General features: G+C 47.0%; 6 protein-coding genes and 1 pseudogene across 7 annotated transcripts; 5 read left to right on the top strand and 2 right to left on the bottom strand.

The window, feature by feature from the left end:
• The first annotated feature begins 481 nt into the window (after positions 1-481).
• LOC117591251 lies at positions 482-11,286 on the top strand. Of its 2 annotated transcripts, XM_034284435.1 has the most exons (3): positions 482-1,066; positions 10,186-10,467; positions 10,519-11,286. In XM_034284435.1, the coding sequence occupies exons 2-3, from the start codon at positions 10,195-10,197 to the stop codon at positions 10,588-10,590; spliced, it is 345 nt and encodes a 114-aa protein (XP_034140326.1). In that variant the 5' UTR covers positions 482-1,066; positions 10,186-10,194; the 3' UTR covers positions 10,591-11,286. The 2 variants fall into 2 exon arrangements, with proteins under 2 accessions (XP_034140326.1, XP_034140325.1); XM_034284434.1 differs by lacking the exon at positions 482-1,066 and having other exon boundaries at positions 9,898-10,467.
• Positions 1,063-2,167, top strand: LOC117591254. The gene is made up of 2 exons (XM_034284439.1): positions 1,063-1,348; positions 1,400-2,167. Exons 1-2 carry the CDS (start codon positions 1,076-1,078, stop codon positions 1,469-1,471), a joined length of 345 nt encoding a protein of 114 aa, XP_034140330.1. The 5' UTR covers positions 1,063-1,075; the 3' UTR covers positions 1,472-2,167.
• LOC117591253 lies at positions 1,362-2,131 on the bottom strand. Its single transcript, XM_034284438.1, has 2 exons — positions 1,976-2,131; positions 1,362-1,912 (listed from the first exon to the last, which is right to left on the bottom strand). Exons 1-2 carry the CDS (start codon positions 2,110-2,112, stop codon positions 1,600-1,602), a joined length of 450 nt encoding a protein of 149 aa, XP_034140329.1. The 5' UTR covers positions 2,113-2,131; the 3' UTR covers positions 1,362-1,599.
• LOC117591282 lies at positions 2,396-4,401 on the top strand (annotated as a pseudogene).
• Positions 6,650-9,182, top strand: LOC117591281 (probable ATP-dependent RNA helicase DDX20). The gene is made up of 2 exons (XM_034284479.1): positions 6,650-7,165; positions 8,608-9,182. Exons 1-2 carry the CDS (start codon positions 7,024-7,026, stop codon positions 9,180-9,182), a joined length of 717 nt encoding a protein of 238 aa, XP_034140370.1. The 5' UTR covers positions 6,650-7,023.
• Positions 9,183-9,782, top strand: LOC117591267 (ATP-dependent RNA helicase SUB2-like). The gene has a single exon (XM_034284462.1). The coding sequence runs from the start codon at positions 9,183-9,185 to the stop codon at positions 9,780-9,782; it is 600 nt and encodes a 199-aa protein (XP_034140353.1).
• LOC117591252 lies at positions 10,481-11,250 on the bottom strand. Its single transcript, XM_034284436.1, has 2 exons — positions 11,095-11,250; positions 10,481-11,031 (listed from the first exon to the last, which is right to left on the bottom strand). The coding sequence occupies exons 1-2, from the start codon at positions 11,229-11,231 to the stop codon at positions 10,719-10,721; spliced, it is 450 nt and encodes a 149-aa protein (XP_034140327.1). The 5' UTR covers positions 11,232-11,250; the 3' UTR covers positions 10,481-10,718.
• Positions 11,287-12,164: the final 878 nt, after the last annotated feature.

The following is a 12,164-nucleotide window of genomic DNA, read 5'->3' as shown; positions in this document are numbered from 1 at the left end:
GCCTTTGAGAGCTATCGCAGTGCTATCTTTTCGGTGCGCACCATTGTGGACACGGATCTGATTGCACGCTGCGTGGACTCGCATCATGCCAACCTGGTGATCAATTTGGATCCGCCCAACGATCATGTCACATATTTGCATCGGTCGGGGCGTTCCGGTCGCTTCGAGTCAAAGGCCATTGCCATCACATTCATCTCATCGCCGAAGCAGAGCGAAAACTTTAAGCGGATTCTGGCCAAGGCAGACACAGGCATGTCCGTTCTGCAGTTGCCAACAGAAGGGCCGCCGTCGAAGGGATTTAATTACTTTGCATTTGATGCTTATGAGTTTCCGTATTACTTAAATTCGGAAGCAAACGAGCAGGACGAGAATTAGTTGAATCAAATCAAGAAGGCCACCAAACTGGCCATTAAAATAGCCAACGAAAAGGAATCCAGATATGTGTATCCAGTGGAGGTAAATACGCAGGTCACAGAAGCAGCTGCAGGGCAACAAATCGTTTAGGAATGTGCCCCACAAGGAGTTCTTATCGCTCCCGCTGTAGTGCAGGAGGAAAAGCAAAACAATCTAGAATTTGAGGTTAAAACATATCCCACAGTGGCAGACAGCCAGTAGCCGTGCCGGAAGACATTCTATCGCCAAACGATGACAAGCCCAGAACCAGTTCGGCGGCCAAAAAGGGAAAAACTGAGGCGCAAAGCCGAGAAACAAAAGCACGCCAAAAGCAACTTGGGTGCGCCAGCAAAAGCCAACGTTAGTGCTACTCCGGCAGACAACAGGAGAATCGACCAGCTAATGGAGCAGAAGCGAGCATGGAGAACGCTGGAATCACTTATGCAAGTGGAAGACAGACCCCGACAGATGTTTCCCAGGCACCAACACACCTCTCGGTCAGCTCGGCTATAGCCGAAACCACAGGAGAGCTGCCGCTAGAGACCCACCAAATAGTCATGGAAGTGGAAGACTTCCACAGATATCACAAACACCAACATATGTGTCACAGGAGCCAACGCCGACTCATCCAGCTCACCCAAATTCAATCAATAAGAAAACCTTCTGCCTAGTGGTGCCCGACATGGACAACAGCTCGATCACGCTGCAGCCTCATGTACTGTCGAATACGGTGGGACGATGCCAGCAGCATTGTGTCGGACAGCCTGGAGGCGGCTATGGAAGTGATACCTCCTATGTCAGCCACTACACGGACAGCGATGGCCAGATCATTTGGCAGCGCTACAGCGCACGTCAGCAGGTGCTCAAGCGTCGTCGTCGCTCCCTGAAGACACGTCCCTGGTACCACAAATGTTCTACGTTTGTGCGTTTGCACAAATCATTAAAGAGCGTCAAGGTATGTCAATGGATTATCCTTTTGGTTCGGGAAATTAACCTTTTATTGCAGAGACCCGGCGTTGAATCGCTGCTGCCAGTTCTGGCCCATCATCAGTTTCCATTGAAAATCGGGAGAGCATAATCCAACGCTTGAATGCCTACAAAAGGCGATTCAAGGTGAAGAACGAGTCGGACTGGCTGGACGAGCACTACAAGACGGCAATGGAAGTTTTCTCTACGGATTATGGCAATGCCACAGAGCAGGACAAATCAGAGAAGCCGCAACAGCAGCAGCAGTAGCCACCAGCAGCAGCGCTTGGTAAGCTGAGCGTTCATGTTGCCCATCAGATGAACATTCCAGCAGTAGCAGCACCAGCAGCAGCACCTGTAACTGTAGCAGCCGTGCAAGCAGCTGTTGAAGATTAAAAAAACATCCTCCGAATCGGCTTTAAGATTAGAGGAGGATGAGGAAGTTGTTGAGGAATTGAGTTCCCCGACGAGCGGCTTTGGTGATAGTACAGAGGAGAGTGCTTCATGTGGCATTGGGACCTCTGCCTGCGATCCTTCTGCCTTCTCGGATCCACTGGAAAATGATGATGAAGATGACGAGGACACCGACTGCATGCAGCTCTGGGAGGAGACCTACCAAACAACGTCAGCAACGAGTACATCATGGCACAGGCCAGCATCATGGGACGGTACTGGTAGCCCACATTCAGCCGCAGACTCCGATTCACATTTACGCTGCTTACGCAATTGACGGCTGCATGACGGCACACACATGCAGTCCCGTGAGCACCACGAAGTAAATTATGTCACGGAATTTGAGCATTGCAAATATTGAGAATTTTGTCTGTATGTTGTGTGAAATTTGTGTGAGTTTGGTGTGAAACCAAAAGGTTGCTGTGAAGTTCTGATGTTTTAGGCTTAGAGTTGGCTTTTTACTGAAATTTATTTGAGAACCAGCTTCTGAATTGCTTGGAAAAGCAAAAACACGTAGAAATCAAATCACAATTTAAATATTCCCGCAAAGCGAGGAATTTTGAGAGTAACTTCTGCGTGCAACATGCTGCGAAAAGTGAGCGGCAGTGCTCTTCAACGTGGGCACGAAATAAGCCACATTCTGGTCCCCTTGCGGCGATGTAAATGGGGGAACATCGAACAAATTATTCTTTCAGTTCTGAAAGTCTAAACTAAATGGTAATATTAATCAGAACATCAAAATTGAGGTAAATATTTATTATCTATAGTATATATGGAAGTGTGAACGTATATTATTTTTGGTATATTTCTGGGGTATTTTTGTGCTCACATTTGAAACGCAAAAATGCATACGGGAGAGCGTTTAATAGGAGAGAATTTCCCTGACCGTTTAGAGACAGGAATGAATTTCCCTGTATATGAACAGCGCGCTCAGCTTGCTATATTTGAATTGAACGCTCTTTTATTACCAGAAGATGTCAAACTATCGGTTGTTTTGCAACTTGTAGAGACAGGTGAAAGAGAGAGGAGCTACTATACTCGTTACTATCGATGGTTGAGGAATTAACCAACCATCGATAGTAACGATGGTGCTACCGATTTTTCTCCCAGCCCTGGTCACGCTGCGTGCGACGCCAAAAACCGCGTTTTTGTTTTTATTGAAGAAATTGCCTAAGAAACTTCCAAGAATTGCACTGATGTGGAGGGCGGAGGCGCAATTGGGCATAATTTGGCGAATGGCGAGAAGCGCACCATGGACGTGGAGGCTGGACGACTGCCATACTTCTCGGATTTGCAGCTGTGCCCAGTGGCCTGACGGCCAACAATTTTAAGACGCCAACGAAAATTGAAGCTGCAGCCATACCCATGACGCTGACCGGCATGGGTAAGTGTAAAGTATTTAAATGGAATCCTAAAATTAACATTTTGTTGCAGATCTGCTGGTGCAGTTGAAGAGCGGCACGGGCAAGACGCTGATCTATGTGGTGACGGCGCTGCAGGCGGTCAACGTGAATTGGAATTATCCGGGAATTTTGGTCATTCTGCCCACACGTGAGCTGGCCATACAGGTGCACGATACATTCCGCTACTTGGGCCAGAGAATGCGGGAATTGAAGGTGAATTCGTTTATTGGCGGCACCGATGTGACCAAGGATCTTGAGAAGCTGCGGAACTGTCATGTGGTCATTGGCACACCGGGCCGCCTGCTGCAGCTGCACGAGAAGGGTGTGTACAATCCGTCCCGCGTGCGGCTGCTGGTGCTCGACGAGGCCGGACAGCTGTACATGACGGAGAGCCTGCAGAGGACGGTGAATGATTTGATTGCTCTGCTGCCGCGACAGCGTCAGGTCATCGCCTGCAATGCCACCTGTGATCAGAATTTTGACGAGAAGATAGCCAGGATGATGGAGAAGTTTATACTGATATCGAATAGCGAACGGGCCACCGTGCTGCTGGGCATTCGGCAGTTTGTCTACGAGCTGCCGGAGCAGATCAACAACATGCTGTAGATGCGTCTGAAGCTGGAGGCGCTAAAGAAGATCTTCACCCACCTAAACTACGAGCAGGCGGTTCTCTTTTCCAATTCCAAAATGCGCGCAGATTCGTACTGCAAGTACCTGAACGCCGGCGGCATACCCTGCATGCTGCTGTCGGGTGATCTCGCCCAGAGCGAGCGCTCCGAGGCCTTTGAGAGCTATCTTTTCGGTGCGCACCATTGTGGACACGGATCTGATTGCACGCTGCGTGGACTCGCATCATGCCAACCTGGTGATCAATTTGGATCCGCCCAACGATCATGTCACATATTTGCATCGGTCGGGGCGTTCCGGTCGCTTCGAGTCAAAGGCCATTGCCATCACATTCATCTCATCGCCGAAGCAGAGCGAAAACTTTAAGCGGATTCTGGCCAAGGCAGGCACAGGCATGTCCGTTCTGCAGTTGCCAACAGAAGGGCCGCCGTCGAAGGGATTTAATTACTTTGCATTTGATGCTTATGAGTTTCCGTATTACTTTAATTCGGAAGCAAACGAGCAGGACGAGAATTAGTTGAATCAAATCAAGAAGGCCACCAAACTGGCCATTAAAATAGCCAACGAAAAGGCATCCAGATATCTGTATCCAGTGGTGGTAAAGACACAGGAAGAGAGACAGGAGGCAGAGGCATTCAGAGAGACAGTCAGACAGACAGCCATAGTGACAGGAAGAGAGACAGGCAGAGAGACAGTCAGAGAGAAAGGCAGAGAGACAGGAGGCAGAGAGACAGAAAGAGAGACAGGCAGGCAAAGAGGTTCACAGACATAAGCAACTATATAAGGAGGCCTCGTCCGCCCCAATTCTCAGTGCACGTTTGCTTGTCGACGCGGAAGGTTGGTTGCGGACAACATTTTTTTTCAATTTTATTTTAAATGTTTATTTTTTCAGAACAGTCTACTATTATTATGTATGTATGTATATATGTATGTAGGTATGTACATATGTATGTAGTTATGTACATATGCAGTCAGAGAGACAGCAAGTAGAGGGACAGGCAGAGAGGGAGACCCGTACCACCGATTAACAAGCAACAAATTGATTCATCAATCGCTTAAAATCTTCTTTAAGTTCTGAAAGTCTAAACTAAATGGTAATATTAATCAGAACATCAAAATTGAGGTAAATATTTATTATCTATAGTATATATGGAAGTGTGAACGTATATTATTTTTGGTTTATTTCTGGGGTATTTTTGTGCTCACATTNTCTGCCCACACGTGAGCTGGCCATACAGGTGCACGATACATTCCGCTACTTGGGCCAGAGAATGCGGGAATTGAAGGTGAATTCGTTTATTGGCGGCACCGATGTGACCAAGGATCTTGAGAAGCTGCGGAACTGTCATGTGGTCATTGGCACACCGGGCCGCCTGCTGCAGCTGCACGAGAAGGGTGTGTACAATCCGTCCCGCGTGCGGCTGCTGGTGCTCGACGAGGCCGGACAGCTGTACATGACGGAGAGCCTGCAGAGGACGGTGAATGATTTGATTGCTCTGCTGCCGCGACAGCGTCAGGTCATCGCCTGCAATGCCACCTGTGATCAGAATTCTGACGAGAAGATAGCCAGGATGATGGAGAAGTTTATACTGATATCGAATAGCGAACGGGCCACCGTGCTGCTGGGCATTCGGCAGTTTGTCTACGAGCTGCCGGAGCAGATCAACAACATGCTGTAGATGCGTCTGAAGCTGGAGGCGCTAAAGAAGATCTTCACCCACCTAAACTACGAGCAGGCGGTTCTCTTTTCCAATTCCAAAATGCGCGCAGATTCGTACTGCAAGTACCTGAACGCCGGTGGCATACCCTGCATGCTGCTGTCGGGTGATCTCGCCCAGAGCGAGCGCTCCGAGGCCTTTGAGAGCTATCTTTTCGGTGCGCACCATTGTGGACACGGATCTGATTGCACGCTGCGTGGACTCGCATCATGCCAACCTGGTGATCAATTTGGATCCGCCCAACGATCATGTCACATATTTGCATCGGTCGGGGCGTTCCGGTCGCTTCGAGTCAAAGGTCATTGCCATCACATTCATCTCATCGCCGAAGCAGAGCGAAAACTTTAAGCGGATTCTGGCCAAGGCAGGCACAGGCATGTCCGTTCTGCAGTTGCCAACAGAAGGGCCGCCGTCGAAGGGATTTAATTACTTTGCATTTGATGCTTATGAGTTTCCGTATTACTTTAATTCGGAAGCAAACGAGCAGGACGAGAATTAGTTGAATCAAATCAAGAAGGCCACCAAACTGGCCATTAAAATAGCCAACGAAAAGGCATCCAGATATCAGAAAGAGAGACAGGCAGGCAAAGAGGTTCACAGACATAAGCAACTATATAAGGAGGCCTCGTCCGCCCCAATTCTCAGTGCACGTTTGCTTGTCGACGCGGAAGGTTGGTTGCGGACAACATTTTTTTTCAATTTTATTTTAAATGTTTATTTTTTCAGAACAGTCTACTATTATTATGTATGTATGTATATATGTATGTAGGTATGTACATATGTATGTAGTTATGTACATATGCAGCCAGAGAGACAGCAAGTAGAGGGACAGGCAGAGAGGGAGACCCGTACCACCGATTAACAAGCAACAAATTGATTCATCAATCGCTTAAAATCTTCTTTAAGTTCTGAAAGTCTAAACTAAATGGTAATATTAATCAGAACATCAAAATTGAGGTAAATATTTATTATCTATAGTATATATGGAAGTGTGAACGTATATTATTTTTGGTTTATTTCTGGGGTATTTTTGTGCTCACATTTGAAACGCAAAAATGCATACGGGAGAGCGTTTCATAGGAGAGAATTTCCCTGACCGTTTAGAGACAGGAATGAATTTCCCTGTATATGAACAGCGCGCTCAGCTTGCTATATTTGAATTGAACGCTCTTTTATTACCAGAAGATGTCAAACTATCGGTTGTTTTGCAACTTGTAGAGACAGGTGAAAGAGAGAGGAGCTACTATACTCGTTACTATCGATGGTTGAGGAATTAACCAACCATCGATAGTAACGATGGTGCTACCGATTTTTCTCCCAGCCCTGGTCACGCTGCGGGCGACGCCAAAAACCGCGTTTTTGTTTTTATTGAAGAAATTGCCTAAGAAACTTCCAAGAATTGCACTGATGTGGAGGGCGGAGGCGCAATTGGGCATAATTTGGCGAATGGCGAGAAGCGCACCATGGACGTGGAGGCTGGACGACTGCCATACTTCTCGGATTTGCATCTGTGCCCTGTGGTGCTCAGCGGCCTGACGGCCAACAATTTTAAGACGCCAACGAAAATTGAAGCTGCAGCCATACCCATGACGCTGACCGGCATGGGTAAGTGTAAAGTATTTAAATGGAATCCTAAAATTAACATTTTGTTGCAGATCTGCTGGTNAATAAGCATGACGTCAATGGCATTCGTTTTTAAAAATAAAGCTATTTCATTTACATGGTTGGAAAGCCCATTGGCATTCCATATTCCTAAGTTTAGATTTATTTGCATAGCTTATTTACAAGTAACATTATCATGTTAAGTAAATTATTGGTAAGTTGAGATTGTTTTTCTAGAAGCTGTTCTATTCTTTCTAGAGACTTGTTCGAGTTACTATTTCCTGCAGCAACTTGAGCGTATGATTGGTAATCTTTGGGTTGTTGGGTCGAATTATTAGACGGAGCAAATGATTGATATGTACCATGGTCATTTTTATTTTTGTCATCTTTGGTGTTTCTCTGGTGGTTGCGCCCGCTTACTATTTTTTTTGATATAAGATCCTGATAGACTTTACACCCTTTGTAACTAGCAGCATGATCTTCGTTGCAGTTGGCACATTTTGCTGGTTGCTCTTTATCTTTTGGGCAAACGTTGCTGGGATGGTTAAGAGAGCATTTCACACATCTGTGAGTTTTGGCACAATATGACTTTGTGTGTCCAAATTCCTGGCAACGATAACACTGAACGATTTCTTTAGTTTTACGGGGTGGTTCTATATTAACAACTGCGTTACCAATGAGTTTAACTTTGTATATATCTAAGTTCTTATTGTTGGGCTCAATGTCTAAGTAGAACAAATTCAATGGCTCTTTGGTTACACGACTTTTAATATTACTAATGTTTCTAACAGCGTGACCTTTGGACTCCACATCTTGTTTGATTAATTCGAATTAATTCGATTAATTAATTGCTCACATTTGAAACGGAAAAATTCATACGGGAGAGCGTTTAATAGGAGAGAATTTCCCTGACCGTTTAGAGACAGGAATGAATTTCCCTGTATATGCGCGCTCAGCTTGCTATATTTGAATTTAACGCTCTTTTATTACCAGAAGATGTCAAACTATCGGTTGTTTTGCAACTTGTAGAGACAGGTGAAAGAGAGAGGAGCTACTATACTCGTTACTATCGATGGTTGAGGAATTAACCAACCATCGATAGTAACGATGGTGCTACCGATTTTTCTCCCAGCCCTGGTCACGCTGCGTGCGACGCCAAAAACCGCGTTTTTGTTTTTATTGAAGAAATTGCCTAAGAAACTTCCAAGAATTGCACTGATGTGGAGGGCGGAGGCGCAATTAAGAAGCGCACCATCGACGTGGAGGCTGGACGACTGCCATACTTCTCGGATTTGCATCTGTGCCCTGTGGTGCTCAGCGGCCTGACGGCCAACAATTTTAAGACGCCAACGAAAATTGAAGCTGCAGCCATACCCATGACGCTGACCGGCATGGGTAAGTGTAAAGTATTTAAATGGAATCCTAAAATTAACATTTTGTTGCAGATCTGCTGGTGCAGTTGAAGAGCGGCACGGGCAAGACGCTGATCTATGTGGTGACGGCGCTGCAGGCGGTCAACGTGAATTGGAATTATCCGGGAATTTTGGTCATTCTGCCCACACGTGAGCTGGCCATACAGGTGCACGATACATTCCGCTACTTGGGCCAGAGAATGCGGGAATTGAAGGTGAATTCGTTTATTGGCGGCACCGATGTGATCAAGGATCTTGAGAAGCTGCGGAACTGTCATGTGGTCATTGGCACACCGGGCCGCCTGCTGCAGCTGCACGAGAAGGGTGTGTACAATCCGTCCCGCGTGCGGCTGCTGGTGCTCGACGAGGCCGGACAGCTGTACATGACGGAGAGCCTGCAGAGGACGGTGAATGATTTGATTGCTCTGCTGCCGCGACAGCGTCAGGTCATCGCCTGCAATGCCACCTGTGATCAGAATTTTGACGAGAAGATAGCCAGGATGTACCTCTTCAAATATGACTATAGCTTATCGCTTGCGGCCACCGTGCTGCTGGGCATTCGGCAGTTTGTCTACGAGCTGCCGGAGCAGATCAACAACATGCTGTAGATGCGTCTGAAGCTGGAGGCGCTAAAGAAGATCTTCACCCACCTAAACTACGAGCAGGCGGTTCTCTTTTCCAATTCCAAAATGCGCGCAGATTCGTACTGCAAGTACCTGAACGCCGGCGGCATACCCTGCATGCTGCTGTGTGGTGATCTCGCCCAGAGCGAGCGCTCCGAGGCCTTTGAGAGCTATCGCAGTGCTATCTTTTCGGTGCGCACCATTGTGGACACGGATCTGATTGCACGCTGCGTGGACTCGCATCATGCCAACCTGGTGATCAATTTGGATCCGCCCAACGATCATGTCACATATTTGCATCGGTCGGGGCGTTCCGGTCGCTTCGAGTCAAAGGCCATTGCCATCACATTCATCTCATCGCCGAAGCAGAGCGAAAACTTTAAGCGGATTCTGGCCAAGGAAGGCACAGGCATGTCCGTTCTGCAGTTGCCAACAGAAGGGCCGCCGTCGAAGGGATTTAATTACTTTGCATTTGATGCTTATGAGTTTCCGTATTACTTTAATTCGGAAGCAAACGAGCAGGACGAGAATGAGTTGAATCAAATCAAGAAGGCCACCAAACTGGCCATTAAAATAAAAAACTGAAAAAACTGAGGCGCAAAGCCGAGAAACAAAAGCACGCCAAAAGCAACTTGGGTGCGCCAGCAAAAGCCAACGTTAGTGCTACTCCGGCAGACAACAGGAGAATCGACCAGCTAATGGAGCAGAAGCGAGCATGGAGAACGCTGGAATCACTCATGCAAGTGGAAGACAGACCCCGAAAGATGTTTCCCAGGCACCAACACACCTCTCGGTCAGCTCGGCTATAGCCGAAACCACAGGAGAGCTGCCGCTAGAGACCCACCAAACATTCATGGAAGTGGAAGACTCTCCACAGATATCACAAACACCAACATATGTGTCACAGGAGCCAAAGCCGACTTACCCAGCTGCCACTCACCCGATACCGCCCGCAAATTCAATCAATAAGAAAACCTACTGCCTAGTGGTGCCCGACATGGACAACAGCTCGATCACGCTGCAGCCTCATGTACTGTCGAATACGGTGGGACGATGCCAGCAGCATTGTGTCGGACAGCCTGGAGGCGGCTATGGAAGTGATACCTCCTATGTCAGCCACTACACGGACAGCGATGGCCAGATCATTTGGCAGCGCTACAGCGCACGTCAGCAGGTGCTCAAGCGTCGTCGTCGCTCCCTGAAGACACGTCCCTGGTACCACAAATGTTCTACGTTTGTGCGTTTGCACAAATCATTAAAGAGCGTCAAGGTATGTCAATGGATTATCCTTTTGGTTCGGGAAATTAACCTTTTATTGCAGAGACCCGGCGTTGAATCGCTGCTGCCAGTTCTGGCCCATCATCAGTTTCCATTGAAAATCGGGAGAGCATAATCCAACGCTTGAATGCCTACAAAAGGCGATTCAAGGTGAAGAACGAGTCGGACTGGCTGGACGAGCACTACAAGACGGCAATGGAAGTTTTCTCTACGGATTATGGCAATGCCACAGAGCAGGACAAATCAGAGAAGCCGCAACAGCAGCAGCAGTAGCCACCAGCAGCAGCGCTTGGTAAGCTGAGCGTTCATGTTGCCCATCAGATGAACATTCCAGCAGTAGCAGCACCAGCAGCAGCACCTGTAACTGTAGCAGCCGTGCAGGCAGCTGTTGAAGATTAAAAAAACATCCTCCGAATCGGCTTTAAGATTAGAGGAGGATGAGGAAGTTGTTGAGGAATTGAGTTCCCCGACGAGCGGCTTTGGTGATAGTACAGAGGAGAGTGCTTCATGTGGCATTGGGACCTCTGCCTGCGATCCTTCTGCCTTCTCGGATCCACTGGAAAATGATGATGAAGATGACGAGGACACCGACTGCATGCAGCTCTGGGAGGAGACCTACCAAACAACGTCAGCAACGAGTACATCATGGCACAGGCCAGCATCATGGGACGGTACTGGTAGCCCACATTCAGCCGCAGACTCCGATTCACATTTACGCTGCTTACGCAATTGACGGCTGCATGACGGCACACACATGCAGTCCCGTGAGCACCACGAAGTAAATTATGTCACGGAATTTGAGCATTGCAAATATTGAGAATTTTGTCTGTATGTTGTGTGAAATTTGTGTGAGTTTGGTGTGAAACCAAAAGGTTGCTGTGAAGTTCTGATGTTTTAGGCTTAGAGTTGGCTTTTTACTGAAATTTATTTGAGAACCAGCTTCTGAATTGCTTGGAAAAGCAAAAACACGTAGAAATCAAATCACAATTTAAATATTCCCGCAAAGCGAGGAATTTTGAGAGTAACTTCTGCGTGCAACATGCTGCGAAAAGTGAGCGGCAGTGCTCTTCAACGTGGGCACGAAATAAGCCACATTCTGGTCCCCTTGCGGCGATGTAAATGGGGGAACATCGAACAAATTATTCTTTCAGTTCTGAAAGTCTAAACTAAATGGTAATATTAATCAGAACATCAAAATTGAGGTAAATATTTATTATCTATAGTATATATGGAAGTGTGAACGTATATTATTTTTGGTATATTTCTGGGGTATTTTTGTGCTCACATTTGAAACGCAAAAATGCATACGGGAGAGCGTTTAATAGGAGAGAATTTCCCTGACCGTTTAGAGACAGGAATGAATTTCCCTGTATATGAACAGCGCGCTCAGCTTGCTATATTTGAATTGAACGCTCTTTTATTACCAGAAGATGTCAAACTATCGGTTGTTTTGCAACTTGTAGAGACAGGTGAAAGAGAGAGGAGCTACTATACTCGTTACTATCGATGGTTGAGGAATTAACCAACCATCGATAGTAACGATGGTGCTACCGATTTTTCTCCCAGCCCTGGTCACGCTGCGTGCGACGCCAAAAACCGCGTTTTTGTTTTTATTGAAGAAATTGCCTAAGAAACTTCCAAGAATTGCACTGATGTGGAGGGCGGAGGCGCAATTAAGAAGCGCACCAT

The sequence above is a fragment of the Drosophila guanche genome, unplaced genomic scaffold (assembly GCF_900245975.1).
Source record: "Drosophila guanche unplaced genomic scaffold, DGUA_6, whole genome shotgun sequence".
NCBI lineage: Eukaryota > Metazoa > Arthropoda > Insecta > Diptera > Drosophilidae > Drosophila > Drosophila guanche.
This window is presented reverse-complemented; position numbering and strand designations above follow the sequence as displayed.